Source organism: Acomys minous (genome assembly GCF_964271855.1).
Source record: "Acomys minous genome assembly, chromosome: 17".
NCBI lineage: Eukaryota > Metazoa > Chordata > Mammalia > Rodentia > Muridae > Acomys > Acomys minous.
In genome coordinates, this window is record NC_140500.1 from 37,190,973 (window position 1) to 37,209,093 (window position 18,121).

An 18,121-nucleotide genomic window follows, 5' to 3' on the forward strand; every position below is an offset into this window, starting at 1 on the left:
TGGTATTGGAAATAAAGAAATCCTGTTCATTAAATGCATCTATTAATTTATTTCTTCCAATGAATTTGGTTATTGTATGTGTGTACGAGTATGGATACACTTGTGTATGCATACCATGGGGTATGCATTTAGGTGACAGGCAAAATTAAAGTCAATTTTTCCTTCCACTATGTAGGGCATGGGGATGCAATGTAGATAAGGTTTAGCAGCAGGAACCTTGACTCACTGAGCCATTTCATTGGCCCAGGATGCCTTAGTTAAAATGGATACTTCAAAATATTTTAGGGCCTAGATGTAAAAGACTGCATGCACACAAATGCTTTGGTGGTTGTTTGTATTGATGTGAAAGATATTACGTCTGCAAGTAGCAAGAACTAGTAAATGATACATTATTGCAAGTGTTCTAAAAAATCAGAACAAACTAATTTATTATACTTCTGTCTTCATTATACACCAAGTTGGTGAGTTAAACACAACAAAATTATCTTTTCTTCTTTAAAATTGTCTACTAAAGATAAAAAGAATATAGTAACAATTAACATGTAGTTCATAACATTAGAAAATCTGATATACATATTTCTATTGCCTGTTAGCTTGTTCTAAGCCTCTTCAACTATTACAAAAGAAAGAAGAAGGAAAGGAAAGTGGGTGCTGAGAGGCAAACATTCAGTTCAGTTGATACAACATTACAGTACAGTCAACTAACATCATCCAACAAAGTAGCAAGTTTAGTCTTAGCTTGAGTTAAAAGTCTGTAGACCAGATTGCTACGGAATATTCAATGCTGCTTCCAAACCACATGTTAGCTTTTGAGAGGACACAGTTCTTTGTATTGATGGCTTCAGAAGAAGGGGTCAAGCACAAGGGAACCCCCACCTGTCATTAATCATTTTTATTGAGCATTGTAGTTAAGACAGCATTATTGAGTTTAGCACATCAACTAAAATAAAATAATAATAATAATATAATAATAATCATAATAATGATAAGGATAAAAACCAAACACAAACTGGAAGCTGAGAGTCACTACCAGCAGTGTCAAACCCTTGCGATACGCTATACTAAAAAACTTTGAAATATCCACCCATCCTCTCCACTCTGCCACAAACTAGCAAAGTCAAAAGTACAAAAGTCTTCACCTTGTTACTTTTGCAGAATAAAGCAAAAATGTCTTTGTGCTCCTTACTACCAGAAGCAAAATACCCACTGAGTTACCACATGTAATAGCTTCTGGATGTGTCGACCTGGGTTGGCTTGGTGTCTGCTGAGCCATCTTTGTCCTTCTCACTGTCACCTTCCCAGAGGTTAATGAGTGGAGGGTACAGCTCGTTCAGTGGTATGGAAGAGGTTTTTTGCATATACTTTTTAAGTGAATGGTGGTAATTTTTCCTCTTAAACCTTTTGGCAATGTACACAGCGATGGATGCGAGACTGATGACAGCGAACATGGACCCCATCACTGCAGCAAGGGCTGTGCTGGTTTCATGGTCAGAGATGTCCAGTGTGAAGGCAGCGTTTTTGGTTGTGACATTGACACATGACTTTTGAGTCTGCTGGTGGATGTTGGACACCGTGAGACACACTTCATAATCCGTGGAAGGCTGCAGATGTGTTAGGTTATATTCATGAACATCTACTGGAACTCTGGCTGTGTATGTTATGTGGGGGTTGTCAATCTTCATAGTGGCAGATGACCATTTTAAGTTTGACGTCATCACATTGGAATTAACTTTCCAGGATACTAAAATCGAATGGGATTCTGTCTGTTTGACATATATTTTCAGCACCTGGGCACCATCTAGAAGGGTTCCATTAACCTTGATTGTTGCCACTCTAGTGTCTGCTCCTTGGACATTCTGAGCAACACATGTATACCTTCCTGAGTCCTCAATCTGTATGTTTGCTATCTCCAAGGTGCCCTCACTACTCAGCTTATATTTCTCTGAAAGGGTTTCCACAGTTATCTTATTTCCAATGGGAGTAACCCAGTAGATTTCTGGTTCTGGCTCAGCCATGGCCCGGCAGTCTAAGAAAAGTGTCATGCCAATGTCCATATTTAAATGATTTGGGAATGTGTCGTGTGATATCATTGGGAGGCACTGGTCACTCGAGTCCTGGATTAACACCTCCTTCACCTGCTGCCCTCTGTACTCGGGCGGCATGGCACAGAACATGGAGAGAGGCTCCATGAAGCGGATGTTGGTTTTGTTGGAGTTAATCCAGTGGATGACACAGTCACACCTCAGGGGATTGCTGTGGATGCTGATCTCACGCAGATTGGGAAGAGATTCAACGGTCTTCTGGTAAACGGCATTCAAGGCATTGTTGTTCAACATCAAGCTTTCTAGCGCTGGGACGCTTCGGAAAGCCAAGCGGTGGATGTATGACAGTTTGGGGTTATTGGTAGCTTCTAGCTTTGTCAGCTCTGGCAAGTTATCTAGGGCATAGCGGTCCACAGAAACCAGCTCCCCCATATTGTTGATCCCCAGCTCTTTCAACCGAAGCATATCTTTAAAGTCCCCTTCTTGGATTTTGTGAATGGGATTTTTATTGAGGTCCAAGAATTTCAAATTTGGGACTTTCTGCAGGGCAAGTTGAGGGACTTTGATCAGTTTGTTGTCATAAAACGACAGGCTCTCAAGGCTATCCAAGCCTACCAAGGCATTTCCAGGAACATCGGTGAGGTACATCCCTGCCAAAACTAGGCTTCTCAAGTTGGAGAGAGGTCGGAAGTTCATGTCCAGGATTCCAATCACAGGATTTTCCCCAATCATGAGAATTTCCAGGTTGGGTGTAGAATCAAACCAGCGACTATCAATCACTTTCAATTTATTGGAATTCAGGTGCAGCCTTAAGAGATTTTTCAAGCCAGAGAAGGCATTAGCGGAGATTGTACTGATCTGGTTATGGTTGATGTAGAGTTCTTGAAGGTTGCTGAGGTCTTGCAGACAGTAATCCGTCATCTCTGAAATCTGATTTTCCTCTAGATGCAGGGTTGTGAGCTGGGTCAGGTTTGCCAGCCCTACCTCTTTGATGTTTGTAAAGTTGTTCTGGGAGAAATCTAGCTCAGTCAAGTTGAAAAGTTGTTGAAGCTCATCCACGGTCTTGGCAATATTATTGCTCTGTAAGAGAAGCACTTGTGTGTCGCTAGAGAGGTTGCCAGGGATCCTTGTTAGGCGGAGGTCATTACAATCAACAGTGGTGGCTTCTCTGTACGTGGACTGCGGGGTAAACCAAGGACGAATTTCACAAACACAAAGCTGGGGACACTCACTATTCAGGATGGAAGACTCAGATAGTGAAGTCATTAACAAGCCCAGCACCACTCGGCAAGCTGCTATCCCAATGCCCAATCTGGCCATGGCAGCTTGCGGAACACGCCTAGTTCCTGACCAAGGTCTGAACACTACTCAGTGGCGAGTAGAACAGCAAACAGTGTAAACATTCAAGGGAGTCTCCGTTGAATAGAATTCCAGAGTCTGAAATATATGGTTTTCTGGACTTCCCGAGAGGCACGAAGCAATCTGAAGTCCGTGAACCGTGTCACCCAATTCCAGGCATGTGCACGGGTACTTGAATAAGTTACTTCAGCCAAATCAAAGTCTGGAGGCGTGTCTGAAATACAGATCAGGGAAGACGTTATGCTTACTCTGGAGACTGTCTTTTGTTTACTACAAGGGACAGGCACTCACATAGCTGAAAAAAAATGGGTTCAGAATGCTTTCAGAATATCTAAGCAGACTCTGCGTCTTATGATGGCCTTCCTATAGCCCATGTACTGCACTGACACTAGCTACAACCTCTTCCTTTTTATAATTTTGAACTGCACATACTCCAGGATAGTCACTAAACACACACTCATACCCATGAAACCTAAAGATATCATTTATTTAAAAACAAAGACTATTTTAGGAAGTGCATGTTTATGTTTCTAGTAAGCTGATCAGTCACTCTTAGTAAAAGCCAAACATAGATGGTGGTTCATGAAAGACTCCATGTATCTTAAATTACCTGTGGTATTTTCATTAATACCACATTTGTTTTCAGAGATTCTTTTCCAAATGGTACATTGTGTAGACACATTCAGCAAGAGTGTTTCAAGCTCTAATACTTTTATGTAAGTTAACTTAGTAAAACCATGGAAGGAAAACAGCTCTATATTCTAAGAGCCATGTGACTTTGGCTGAGTAAGGCAATGGCAACTCTGCCTCACTACAAATCTTAATTAAAAACACAAAGATATTCAATGCACACACGTGAAAATATGTCTCAGGCAAGAATCAGAGTTGTATGGTAAAGCACTGGTCTCCATTCATAAGACTTTCACTTTGATCCTTAGCACTGAAAAAGAAAATGTGTGTATGCCTAACATCTATGTTTTAATTTAACTCCTTGGGAGATCACTGGCTATTTAACAGCCACAGGCCAGGGATGCTGTATCATCTCTCAATTTATTCAAGTTACAAAATAGGGTTGTTCAGTATTATTGAACAGTTGAATTGATGTTATAAAACAAAAACCAGTAATCTATATAAAACTCTGTGTACAGTGTTGGCACATATTATTTTAAAATATATTTTATTAATTTATTCATATTACATCTCAATGGTTATTCCATCTCTTGTATCCTCCCATTCCTCCCTCCCTCCCATTTCCCCCTTACTCCCTTCCCCTATGACTGTGACTGAGGGGGACCTCCTCCCCCTGTATATGCTCATAGGGTATCAAGTCTCTTCTTGGTAGCCTGCTATCCTTCCTCTGAGTGCCACCAGGCCTCCCCATCCAGGGGATGTGGTCAAATATGGGGCACCAGAGTTCCTGTGAAAGTCAGACCCTGCTCTCCACTCAACTTAGGAGAATGTCCTGTCGATTGGCTAGATCTGGGTAGGGGTTAGAAGTTTACTGCACATATTGTCCCTGGCTGGTGGTTTGGCACATATTAAATGCTCATTAAAGTGGTATTGGCATGTTGTTGTGTTTCTACACATGTGCTCTTAGGTGAATAGTAGTTCTCAGAGGAGAAATATCTGGTCCTATTGACTGAATTGCTGGTTTTAATATGATACCAGGTAGTAAAATGGTCTGTGTCTTGCTAGTTTATGTAAGACGAGAGTTTACTGGTCCTAGTGTTCTGAATTCCAACCAGGGACAAAAGGCTATTATGTAGCTAACTGGCATTAATTTTGGTTTTCTAAGAACAGACTGGCCTCTTGCTAATTACACTTAGTTATATATTTCCTTATATTTTCCTGTTATAATGCACTTTGGCTTTGAGTACTGAAAAAGTCAGTGACTGGTGTTTCCTAGAAACATTCATTAAGAACAATGAATATAAGTCCATTGCTCATAGAATAGCCACTCTCACTCAATTCAGTACTTTGTGATGTCTTTTTACTCTGTAAAGCATATGCTTGCATTTGACCCCAAACCATGACAATACAATAGCCAATACAAACAGTTGAGTCATATTTTAGTAGAAGCTTTTTTGTTGCTTCATTACCTATGTAAATCTTGTTAATACTCTTACAAGGCAGTATCATACCGTTTATACTGTGACAAGTCTATGGTGAAATGAATTTGTGTGGCTTTGATATTGAAGCTTGTTGGTCTGCGGGGAAAGCATACTTGACACTGCAATTGCTGTCACCACCATATCTGGTTACTTTGCTATTTGTTATGCATTTGAAACTTTTCAATACTATTAAACTATCTGATTTGGATGTTTACCAGTAAATTCTATAAATGCAAACATGGAGAGTAATATTTTGCAAATACCGTTAACTCCACAAGTTCATCCTATGCTCATTTCTGTTTAGATCAGTGGTTCTCAACCCTCCCAATGCTGGAACCCTTTAATACTGCTCCTTATGTTGTGGTGACCCACAACCATAAAATTATTTTGTTGCTACTTCCTAACTGTAATTTTGCTACTGTTAGGAACTGTAATTTAATATCTGATAGGCAAGATACCTAATATATGACCATCAAAGGGGCTGTGACCCACAGGTTGAGAACCACGGGCTTAGATCCATTTCAAAGGAATTTCAAGGGCATTATGAACTTTAAAAACACCTGTCAGAGTTTAATTCTGAGCCTTAGCTCATACTAGAGAGCCAAAAGTGCAACCCTACCTTTCAGAGCTCTGGGATAGAATTACTGCAAACTTTTATGTTTTGATTGAATTTAAAGAAATATATTAGGAAGCAAAGTATACATTAAAATTATTTTTAAAACCCAAGTAGTGTATTACTATTGGAAATATAGCCTATCTGGGTCTGTAGTCTCACTGGTGTTATGAAAAATACACCATATACTTTCAATTATAGGATGAGACAATTATATTGAAGAGTTCCAATTTGTCTTTGTACATATGCAGTGTCAGTCAACTGACCAACCATGAGCCTCAGAGACCAGAAGGTCAGGCTTAATGTCAAATGTTTCTCCCAACCCTGAATTTAGCACTTTTGGAAGGAGACAATGAAACTTCTAGAATACAAAGGGTGAACACAGACATAGACCAATGGGGCATTGAGCCCAGAAATAAACAAAAATAATCTCTGACAAGAAGTGCACAACTGGAAAAGCACAGTTCCTTTAACAGATAACACCGGCAGAACTGGATATCTACAAAGAGAGAATAAGGCAGTGCCCTCCGCTTTCACTGTCTACAAAAAATAACTCAAATTACACTTCAGGCGAAGTGTAGCGCACAAAATAATAACACTCCCAGAAGAAAGCAAAGAAGGGAAATTTCAGTGTTGGGCTTCACAGTTATTTGTTGGATATGACACCAAGTTTTGGCACAAAAGCAAAAATAGACACGTAGAATGATCTCACACTTGCAGCCTCCTGTGCATGAAAAGAAACTAACAAAATACAAAGTCAGCCTAAAAAAATGCGAGAACATATTTTGAAGTCATTTATTGGGGAAAGGGTTAAAAATCAGTGTTAGTAAGTCCAACAAAGGAATAACAGCAGTTAAAAAAGTAACCCAACTAAAGATGGAGAAAGGACTAAAACAGACAGTTCCTCAAAGAAAATATTCAAGTGACCAACAAGTAATGGAAAAAAAAAACCCTGGTCAACATTACAAGTCATAAAATAAATATAGATGATAACCATAATGAGTTATTCGCCCATAGTGGTCACTGTGAGAGAGCAGAAAATAAGAAGTGGTGGCAAAGACAGAAACATTGAAATCCCCATGCAATTGGCGAGGTTGTACAATAATGTGGCCACTATAGAAAATGGTGGAAGATGGTCTCAAAAATTTAAACACAGTATGAAATTCTCAAGAATTAAAAAATAATGTATTTAAAAATTATATTATCCTCCCGTTCCTCCCTCCCTCACGCTTTCACCTTATTCTCCTCCCCTAAGTCTAAGACCGAAGCCGGGCAAGGTGACCTACATTGGCAACCTCGTGCTCCTGACACTCTAGAGGCTAAAGCAAGAAGACCACAAGTTATGTAGTCCTCTGGCTACATAAGTGAGACTTACTCTAACATAGATAGATAAATAGATATTTAGATAGATAGATAGATAGATAGATAGATAGATAGATAGAGATAGATAAGAAAAGATAGGAGGGGACGGGTGGGAAGGGAAGAGGAGGAAAGAGTCAGGGAATGGAAGGGAGGAGAGGGGAGGAGAAGGAAGGAAAGCAGAGAGAAGAGAAGAAAGAACTCAGACAATTAGTCAGGCAACCAGACTGGTGGTTACCTACCAGAGGAGGGGAAAGGCAGAAGTTACCATGGATTCTGTCAGATGATGCTTTGGGGAGAAAGAGTTACTGATCATTTCTGTAATGAACTCAGTAAGAGTTACTTGGATGTTCAGCTGTGATGCTCTTTAGAATGGTCTCATCTTTATTTGTAAGAGTAACCTGTATTATACTTATGATTAGATGTTTAAAAAAACAAAGATTAAATTGAGAATGAAGAAAGAAAAAAATTATATTGTCATATGAATTTCCACTTCTGTGTATGGACACCAAATAACTAAAGGCAGAATATCAAAGTGCCATTTGCCTACCCATATTTACTGCAAAATTATTTACAACAGTCAGGAGTTGAAGATAACCTAGATGTCCACCAACGGACAAATAAATAAAGAACACGTGGCACATACAATTGACTTTCAGTACCCATGGGTTCCACATGACTGATTCAACTGGATGGAAAGTATTCAGGAAAAAAATGTAAGTGTACTGAATTAGTATGGATGCTTGATATTATTTACATAGAAATTACATATTATTTACATAGAATTTAAACTGACTTGTTTACTATAATATAGAGATGGTTTAAAGTACTCCTCAGAGGAAGATGGGTATAAAAATCATAGGCAAATATCCCATCATTTTATATTAGAAATTTTAGTATGCATATATCTTGGTATGTGGGGTGCTGGCATCTTCTGAACCATTCTCCTAAGGATGGTTTGCTGTCAGTTTTTTTCTTTTTAAGTTGACAAAAACTAGAGTAATTTGGGAAGAAGAATCCTTGATTAAGACGATGTTACTATCAGATTGAGCTATATACAAGTCTGTGGAGGCATTTTCTTGATTAATAATCGATGTGGGATAGCCTACTGTGAACAGTGCCACTTCTGAGCAGGTGGTCCTCAAAGTATAAGAAATATTGCTGAATATAAGTCTGGGAGCAAGAGAATAAAGCAGTACTCCCCCACAGTCTGTGCTGCAGTTCCTGCCTCCAGGTTCCTGCCCTGCTTGAGTTGCTGCCTTCACTTCTCTTAAGAATGGATTGTGATCAGGATATGTAAGCCAAACATACTCTTTCCTCCCCTTGGGTTGTTTTTGGTCAAAGTCTTTGTCACAGAACCAGAAAGTAAATTATGACAGTAGCTATAAAGCCAGCCATATGGCACAATATAGAGACTCTTGGAGACACGGACAAACCCATCACAAACAGACAAATACTGTATGGTCCCATTCTTAAGTATCTAATGTTAAAATCATAGAACTAGAAAGCAGAAAGCTAACTGCCAAGACCCAGGTGAAGGAATTAATGTCTAAGTGGTACAGTTTCAGCTGTGGGTGATGAACAGTCTCGAGTTCCAACTGAACTTGGAAATGAGTTAGAGTATATTGAAATGCCATAAAAATGATAGTAAGTACATTATAATTTAGGCAAACTTTTATTACACATACAAATTAACTATCTTCAATTATGTAAAAATAAAATTGGCTAGTATAGATTAGTTAAAGGTGAAAAACAAAGCAAAACAAAAAAAAACCCCAGTTTTATTCTGGGACTGACTGGTTAAATCTTTAAATGTGAGAAGAAAATGTTCTGTTAATTATGAGAATAATGTTCCACAAACAAAATCTGGCAGGTTCAGGAAACAATCCCTTAAGAACAAACTGTGGCCTTCAAGCCTCAGAATTGGCAAGAGACACATTTCAAGAGAGGCCTTAAAACAATTAGACAATTCCATTTGATGCCCTTTTCTTCCAGTGAGATATGTTTGGGACACTCTGCGCTGAATATAAAATACCAAGGGAACTGGAATGCATGGCCGTCACCTTGATAAAAATGACCCCAAATCTCACCTTCCCCGTTTGCTTTAGTTTGAATGTTAAACAAAATGATAATATCTGGTGGGATGTAATGCTAAATGTGTGCTGTAAGTTCATATGGAGTTGGGTAAAAAGAAATACCACATTTTTCAAACCATAAGACACACTTCCTCCCAAGGGGGATTAGGGTGTGCCTTAATTGTCCAATTGCTGCTTTTACTGTTTTTCTTGTTTCATTGCTCTAAAAACTAGGTGTGTCTTATGGTCTGAAAAATATGGTACACATTTTCCATAGACTCATGCTCACACACATCTCTGTTCCTATAAGGAAAGGCAAGAAGCAAACAAAGGTTGCAGGACTATAGAAAGAGGGCTCTTTGGGGATGAGGGGAGTCAAGTGATTTATATGCAAACTCTGACTTCTCCTTTCAGTAGATGCAAACTACTTGAGTTCTTTTTTTTTTTTTTTTTTTAACTCTGATCATAGTTAAAATTAAGGCCAGTTACATATCCTACATACAGGAAAATTATTTTAAGTAAGGGAAGCAACCTATGAGAATCTATTCAACCTAAGGAACAGTTTCACCCATGGTGGGCTCAACTCCCTTGGGCTCTGGAACTTCCTGAGTCAGTTCGTTCCATTCTCAGCTGATGAGTAGGAAGTAAAGAATGAGCAAAGCTTGTAAGGCCCTGGGGCATGGCAGGTATCTGGGAGCATCCATTCCCAACTAGGGTTAACTAGAATGAATAGTTAATAGTATCTACAAGCCAGATACTGTGCCTGTCCTAAAGGAAAGCCTCATGTAGGCAAACAAAACACAAATGGCAAGCTGGGAATGCAGCTCAGCATTATGTACATGGCACATCCAACGCTGATCCCCAGGCACTATAAAAACAACCTTTGGCTTGGAATTATTATTGCTCCTCTAGGCAGTCTAGTTACAACAATGAAGAACTTAATTTGATCCCCAAATGAAGATAAGATGACCTAAGACATCTGCTTTTATATGTACACTTTCTCTGGTGGACGGATTGTTAGAACTATTTTCGATATTGTTATAACAACATATAAAAGTTCTAGCAGGCTGGAGAGATGATTCATCAGTCAAGAGTCCTTGTTGTTGCTCCTCCAGAGGACCCTGGTTTGGTTCCCAGCAACAACATGGCAGTTCACAATGGCGTCTAACTCTGGTGCCCGAGAGTGATGGCTAGTTTTATGTCAGCTTGAGACATCTAGAGTCATTGGAGAGGAGGAAACCTCAATTGAGAAAACACACCCATAAGATTGAGCTGTAGGCAAGGACGTGATCTTAGTGGTTGATGTGGGAGGGTCCAGCCGATTGTGGGTGGAGCCATCTCTGGGCTAATAGTCCTGGGTTCTATAAGAAAGCAGGCTGAGGGCTGGAGAGATGGCTCAGAGGCCAAGGGCATTGACTGCTTCTCCAGAGGTCCTGAGTTCAATTCCCAGCAACCACATGGTGGCTCACAACCATCTATAATGTGATCTGATGCCCTCTTCTGGCGTGTAGGTGTACATGCAGGCAGAGCACTGTATATGTAATAATAAAAAAATAAATCTTAAAAAAGAAAGAAAGAAAGAAAGAAAGCAGGCTGAACAATCCATGAGGAATAAGGCAGTAAGCAACATCCCTCCATGCTCTCTGCATCAACTTCTGCATCCAGGTTCCTGCCCTGCTTGAGTTTCTGCCATGGATTTCCTCTGTGATAGAAATAGAAGCAAAACAAACCCTTTACTCCCTAACTTGCATTCAGTCGTGGTGTTTCATCACAGAGACAGCAACCCTAAGATACCTCCATGGGCACCACCAGGCTTGGACATGGTGTGTGTACATATGTGCAGCACAATGCTCATACACATAAAAGTTAAAGTAAAATATTATAAAAAGCCCTGAAAATGTTACTCATTTTGGCTCTCTCAAATCTGCAACTTTTCATACTTTCTTTTGCAGATAACTTCAGTGATGGAGAAGTGGGATTTTGTTCAAACTCAATGCTTCCTCTGGCCATATAGGGTAAAAAAAAAAAAAAGAATTATTATATCAATACAAATTCTCCCAGTAGCCACTCCCATGGCGAGGTTGGGGGGACTGACCTTCTGGAAGGATCCATCCTGGGCCCGAAGTCCATGCTGACTTACTACAGGTGCTTACTGTCAACAACACTCTTGAGGGCTTTAAGCTTTTGATCCAAACAGGAGCATCACTTTAGAATTAGAAGCATGGCTTTGAGAAAACCTTGGTTTCAAAGTCAGCCCCGTGAGCTTGAACAAATTACTCAAACTTCCTAACTTTCCTAAATTTCTTCCTGAAAATGGAAATCATAAAATCTATTTTGCAAGAGTAGTGAGAAGAAACGCCTTCAACAGAGTCGCTGCCACATAGCAAATGCCCAGTAGATGTTAGCTATTGTATTGACAGGTTTGATGCCCCATATTCAATCTGAGGCACTTATTGTGGATGTTGAGGATAGAAGTAACAGGGAGTAGGTGACATCTGCAGAGGACACCCACTGAAAATCTGAACCTATGGATCCTGCAGGTGGAGCCAGAGAAATAGATGACGAGATGACAGCAAATCCTTTTTTTTTTTTTTTTTTGAGGATCCGTTTTATTTCCCTCCAAAGGAAAGAAGACCTGGCATGCACACATCTAAACTGCTAATATACATGTCCTAGACAGTGATCTCTCAGACTTTTTCTTTGGTCTTTGACCCTTTCTGACTCTTAAATTTCTGCTTAGGCATTTTTCAAAGTACTATTCAAGGTTTGGACATTGTCTAAGGTGGACCACCCAGTCTTGTGTGACAGTGGTCAGAGATGTAAAATCCCAACAGAAAGAAGAGATCTAACTGTCCCCATAATGTATTAGAAAACAATAAAGCATATCCCATCACAGAGGCTGAAGGGAGACTGCGGGGCCTCTTTTGCATACAGAATTCTCTTGAGCGTCCACCTCATTCATCAGCAAGCAATGCAGCAAATATGCCCAAACAGCACAGTGAAATACCTGCCAGAGAAAGGATTCAATTTGTCTTCACCACAAACTTCCTAGGTGACCTTAAGCAAGTCATGTAACTAAAGTAGGTAGAGAAAAGAAGTCCTCAGTGCTTCCCAGGCCAGATAGACACCCAGGGTCTATCCAGTCTACCCATTCCTCCAACGGCCCAGAAAACTACACTGCCAGCTACTTTGAAGAGAAGCAACTGTTCCTCCCCCTTTCTCTTTCTGTTATTAAATTATATGGAAAGATGGAATCGAACATCCCAAGTTTCTTAAATTTAGAATTTCTTGGCTCTCCGAGGCCAGGAATGTTAAGTAGTTGGTTCTAACACTGCAGAAAGCAATGGAAGAGAGAATAATCAATCTATCTAAACATTTCAGCAGTGCAGGCTGAACCCCCCTCGGCCCATTCTCTGAGGCTGTTTGTAGCCTATGGCCATATTGTAACTTCTGAATTATAGACTAACATGATCACTGATACTACTAAGTTAGGGGGTAGCTAATTGATTAGATAGAAATGCTTGCATATTGCTCGTAACATGGCATGTGTGAAAACCTACAGTTACAAATATTAAGGTGTGAATCTTTGCTCAGAAGAAAACTTTATTAGAGGATATTTTTAAAGCCTTTTGTCCCATTTTTACTTTTTGTTTTTGTTTTTTGGAAAGCTCCATTTAAAGGGAACTGCAGATAGCACTTCAGATATTCCCTATGTAATCAAAATGACCCAGTTATTCGGTAGAGAGACAAAGTAAATCCCAAATGCTCCAAATCAGCATTTCCTAAACTCATTTTAAATTTCTGTGGTAATTTTTCTGGCTCCCAAAGCAAAATATAATTGTCCCTTCCCACATTTTATTTTTTATGCTGTAATTATTATTTAATAGACTCCAAAATTCTCTGGTGCGTTTGAGTGGTATAAATACACAAGTGTGCAAAAAGGATGGACACAAGTGATCTTTTGATTCTCTTTCTCCTGCTTTCAGGCCAGGGCAAATTCATCACCCTGCAGGTGCGGCCTCCGCCAGCATCTCTGGGAAAAGCTCAAAGGCGCAGCTGGTCTCCAAGCTAAGCAGAAAAGCCGGGGTCACAATTCATTCAGCTCCTAAGAGGAGCTGGGTATGGCCAGCACATTAGTCCTTTGAGGAGTGTTGGCCAGGCATGGTGAGCAGAGCAGAGCTGGTCTGGGTGGACTGAATTACCAAAGTAAATTATAAGAAAGAAAGAAAGAGAGAAAGAAAGAGAGAAAGAAAGAAACCAAGAAAACAAGAAAACAAAAGAAAAATGAGAAGTCAAAAGTCCAGTGCCAGCTGGCAAGAGTTCAGTCTAACTGGGTGGTTTGGCACAATTGAGAAGGGACTATGGTGCTAGAACAAGGCCTTAGACTGGGACTGGGATCCAGCTGAGCAAAGGCAAGCAGGCTGTATCTCTGCAAAAATCTGATGAAGCGAAGTTGGAGGAAAGCTTCAGAGATGGCCAGAAGCATCTTAACAAACATTTCATTTCAGCTCATATATTGGCATAGAACTCTGACTTCATTCCAAATCTCCTGCCACACCACCTTTTATAGAATTCCTCCCCTATTTCTTAAAAAAAAATTTATAAAGAAATTACATGTGTGGGTTTGGGAGGGGTATGCCCATACTGCCCATGTGTAGGTCAGAAGACAATTTCTAGAAGTTGGTTCCTTCTCAGGGTCTGAATTTAGGTCATCAGCCTTGGACATCAGGCTTGGTGGCAGCCCGCCCCCCACCCCAATACCACCTAGCATCTCACTGGCCTGAAACGCCACACTTCCTCACTTAGCTTGGGCTATTCAGGTAAGGCTGTAAATGATCTTTTGATTCTCCTTCGTTCTCATTCCTGAAGGTCACTGGCCTTCAGTGTTCTACTAACCAAGCATATACTAGTAACACAGGAAAAAGGCCACCTCAGTTTAGAAATAGTTTTGTGGATTCTCACTGCCCTCCACACCACCTTATCTCCTTTACTCTTTGCTTAGGAAAATCAGGGGTAAAGCAGATATCTCAGTTTATCATGCTGATGGCCAAACATTTGCAAACAATAGTCAGGTTAGCTAAACAATGTTTATTGCTATTTTTTTCAAACATTTCAAGGAATTGATCATAATGTTTCATGCTTCAAAAATAAAGCCAGATTACAAGTTTAATCTCTAAAATGCATAAATTAAAACCTTTATATTGATGATAGATTATAGGTTGCAAACTGTGTAAGGATGTAGAAATTCAAATGAAAAAAGTGTAAAGAGGATATGAAAAATAAGCAGGGCTTGAAAAAGCATGGATTTAAGACTGGAGAGCCTCATGAAAAACATAACACAACATAGCTAACTTAAGTAATAGCCTGAACTCATAATAATAATAATAATAATAATAATGATAATAATAATAATAATAATAATAATAATAATAATAATAATAATAATAACAACAACAACAACCTGAAATCCCATGGAGTTCAGTATGGAGTGACTAAAATACAAACACTGTAAAACATTAGCTACAGCTTGGATATCGTTTGTCATCCATTTGTAGCTTCATCGCATAGCAGTGATACTGACAGGCATTTTTAAGTTTTAAGAGGTGGGTCTGGTGGGAGGGCCTCAGCCCACTGAGGGTACTGACCTCAGGAGGAAATATTGGCTTTCAGGGATTATTGAAAACTTGAGCCTGAACCCTGACCCTCTGCTTCCTGCCTTATCACATGATTTTTTTTCCTTCTACAGTGATTCCTTATGAGTCTTCACTAGAGGCTAAACCAATGGGTTCACCCAATCTTAAGGTTTTATCTTCCAAATCTGTGAAATATTCAAATATATTTTTGTAATAAGGTTTTGAAACAGCAAGAAAAAAATATACTGTCCAATCATCCTTGTCTGCGCAATCAGAAACCCGTGGAACACAGGGCGAGGATTTGCTGCAACTGTAGCCCCAGACCCCCCTCTAATTCTCAGATAGCATGTGGCACACTGTCGTGCAGACCCCAGTACTGGGCCAAAAGTTGGACAATCTGAGTCTTTTCCTCTGGCTCTTGACTCTGCCTCTGAGCAGTGGGTATCTCTCCTTCCTGCAGAGGTTCAGGCTCAGCAATGTAGAAGGGCTCCTGTGCTTACGATTCTACATGGGTAATGCTTTCTGATTCTGACCCCTATGGGCTGCCCCTTATGACCAGAGGCATGACTCTCAGCCCTGGCTTCTTAAGAAAAATTGAATTTAGTTGTTTATTTTTATTTTCAAAAGAAAACAGAAAAGAAATCTCAAGAAGAGGGTGCAGCTGGGTTCATATTCTAGCACTACCAATTGTGCAAAAGACAAATGACTTCACTTTCCTGCCTCTCGGTTTCCTTCTCTGTTAGTAGGGCACAGTTAAGGCTATAACTCCAATCCCAGGGGACCTGAAACACTCACACAGACACATGTGCCAGCAGAATACAAATGCAAATAAAAATAGTAATAATAGTTCATATTAGGAATACCAAAATTACTATAACCCTATGGGGTTTGATAAAACGATGAATTGTTGATGATGTGTACAGGATTTATTTGTTATTTTAAAAAATTGCCTCTTAAAAGCGGATCCTCCACTTCCCCGTTCACTTTCAGAATGGATTTGCAAAAGTGCCATTATTTTGAAGATAAGAAACAAGTCATAAAATGTTAATTAAAGCTGCACATTTTCGTTACTTAGAATTTTATCTTCGTAGACCAATGGGAAGTCTCTTTAAAGAAGTCTCCTTTGCATGGCCTATGTTAAAATGCCTTTATGTGCCTCTTAGTTACAAGGGAGGTTAGATTACAGGCAAAGCATTTCACATTTCTGGTTGTGGAATGTCACCTTCTCAACAAGTTTCATTCTCTACTCCTTTACCAAGAAAAACCCAAGCAAACGAACAGCAGAAGCCGGAGATGGCAACCCACCGTGTCTCCTACATGTATCTCAGCTATTCTGGATGACAGCAGGAAGCTAAGGGGATTAAGCTGTTAGTTTGTGAAAAGATAAGATGAATCCCTTTGAAGTCAGGAATCATTTTTTATTTTTTAAACCACGCAGACACTCTTAGGAGCCTTTTCGTACATAACGAACAAACGTATTTCAGTTTAGTACAGATCTGCACCGCCCCATCAACACATACTTGTGACTCAGAGAAATCTCCTCTCTGATCCACCCTTTTCTTCCAGCCTCTGCTGAAATCCACTGCCAGGTTGCAGGTAGTCAATTCAGCCTGACGGTACTCGCTCAATCTGACTGACTTAGAGATCTCCACTGTTGATGATATCACGGGGCCAGGAACACCAGATCTTGCCTCTAGAGGGCTTATATTCTTATGAAGAGAGAATAAGGCAAGTACACAAGTGATTCTAGAAGAAAATACACATCAAAAGGAAGGAGTGCCTCTGTGTCTTCTCTGAAGAAGACACCAGAATTGCTAGCCTGGAACTGGCCTGCTCTATCAGTGCCACCCAGGAAAACTCCCTGCCACATCAGAAACATTCTGCATGTACATATCGTAGCATGGCAAATGTGTCTGGCGAGGACAAGAAATGGGATGTTTATGCTTTATTTTATTTTGATTGACTTCAGTGAGATTTAAATAACCAGATGTGACCTGCAACTACCATTGCAGGCAGCATGGCTATCTTTCTCCACATCCAGCTGCTCGATAGCCCAGGATCATTTTAAGGCTGTGAATTCTTTTGCCTCATGAGGGTTTGATGAGCTATATCCAGATGAGTTATGCAGATCCAGGCATATTCTGAAGAGGGACACAGAGGGTTGACATGGGGGATTAAGTTTAGATAACGTCAACCTTCCTCTGTCTCGGTTTGACTCTACACAGACACCACTCATAGGCTCAGAGTATCTCTCAGGCTTTTGGCTGGATCCTAGTGTCTGCAAAGACATAGCTAGACTTGGTTTTGCCTGGTCTCTATCATGCATGTACTCAGAGGTGCCCTAAACTTCATGTTCATACAATGACTGAGAGGTGCAGGATGACGTTCAGTTATCACTGTAGGCACTGTCCTCAACAGAGTGACTAGTCTACAGGTGTTAGGTAAATGTGAACTCAAGCAAACAAGGGGGCAGTGGGGTCACAAAATACATTTAGACAGCCTTCCACTGATTAGACTATTTTATCTCCCTTACACCACAGAGAACAGAGGCTCAATGAGATGGGTGCCAATGGGAGAACATAGAAGAAAAACAGAAGGTCCAAGACACTCTGCTAAATGGAACTAGTATCACACTGCCCTTGAGGTACTCATCTTTATGCTAACAAGATGGTGACGAACACAAAGACCCAGAATTAGTCAGTGTCCAGAGGGAAAGATAATCCTTCACTTTCCCACCACTGCTCTGGCTCAATTTCTTGTGGTCCCCCTAGTGCTGCCAGTAAGTATGTGGACACAGGGCCTCTACTGAAGCAGGACAAATCACTGACAAATACTGACTCTTCCTTACCTGGTAGCCACCAACTGTCACTATAGCTCCTCAGTGTACGGGTGGGGGGGATGTAAAGAGTGCTCCACACTAAATGAGATA

The 18,121-nt window shown here is 40.2% G+C and overlaps 1 protein-coding gene across 1 annotated transcript in view; it reads right to left on the reverse strand.

The window, feature by feature from the left end:
- Positions 1–401: 401 nt before the first annotated feature.
- LRRN1 (leucine rich repeat neuronal 1) overlaps positions 402–18,121 on the reverse strand; it is a 37,289-nt gene continuing 19,569 nt past the window's right edge. The window contains exon 2 of the mRNA XM_084765342.1: positions 402–3,615. Coding sequence (XP_084621468.1) covers positions 1,212–3,362 — 2,151 coding nt within the window. The 5' untranslated portion in view covers positions 3,363–3,615 and the 3' untranslated portion in view covers positions 402–1,211. The remainder of the gene's footprint in view (positions 3,616–18,121) is intronic.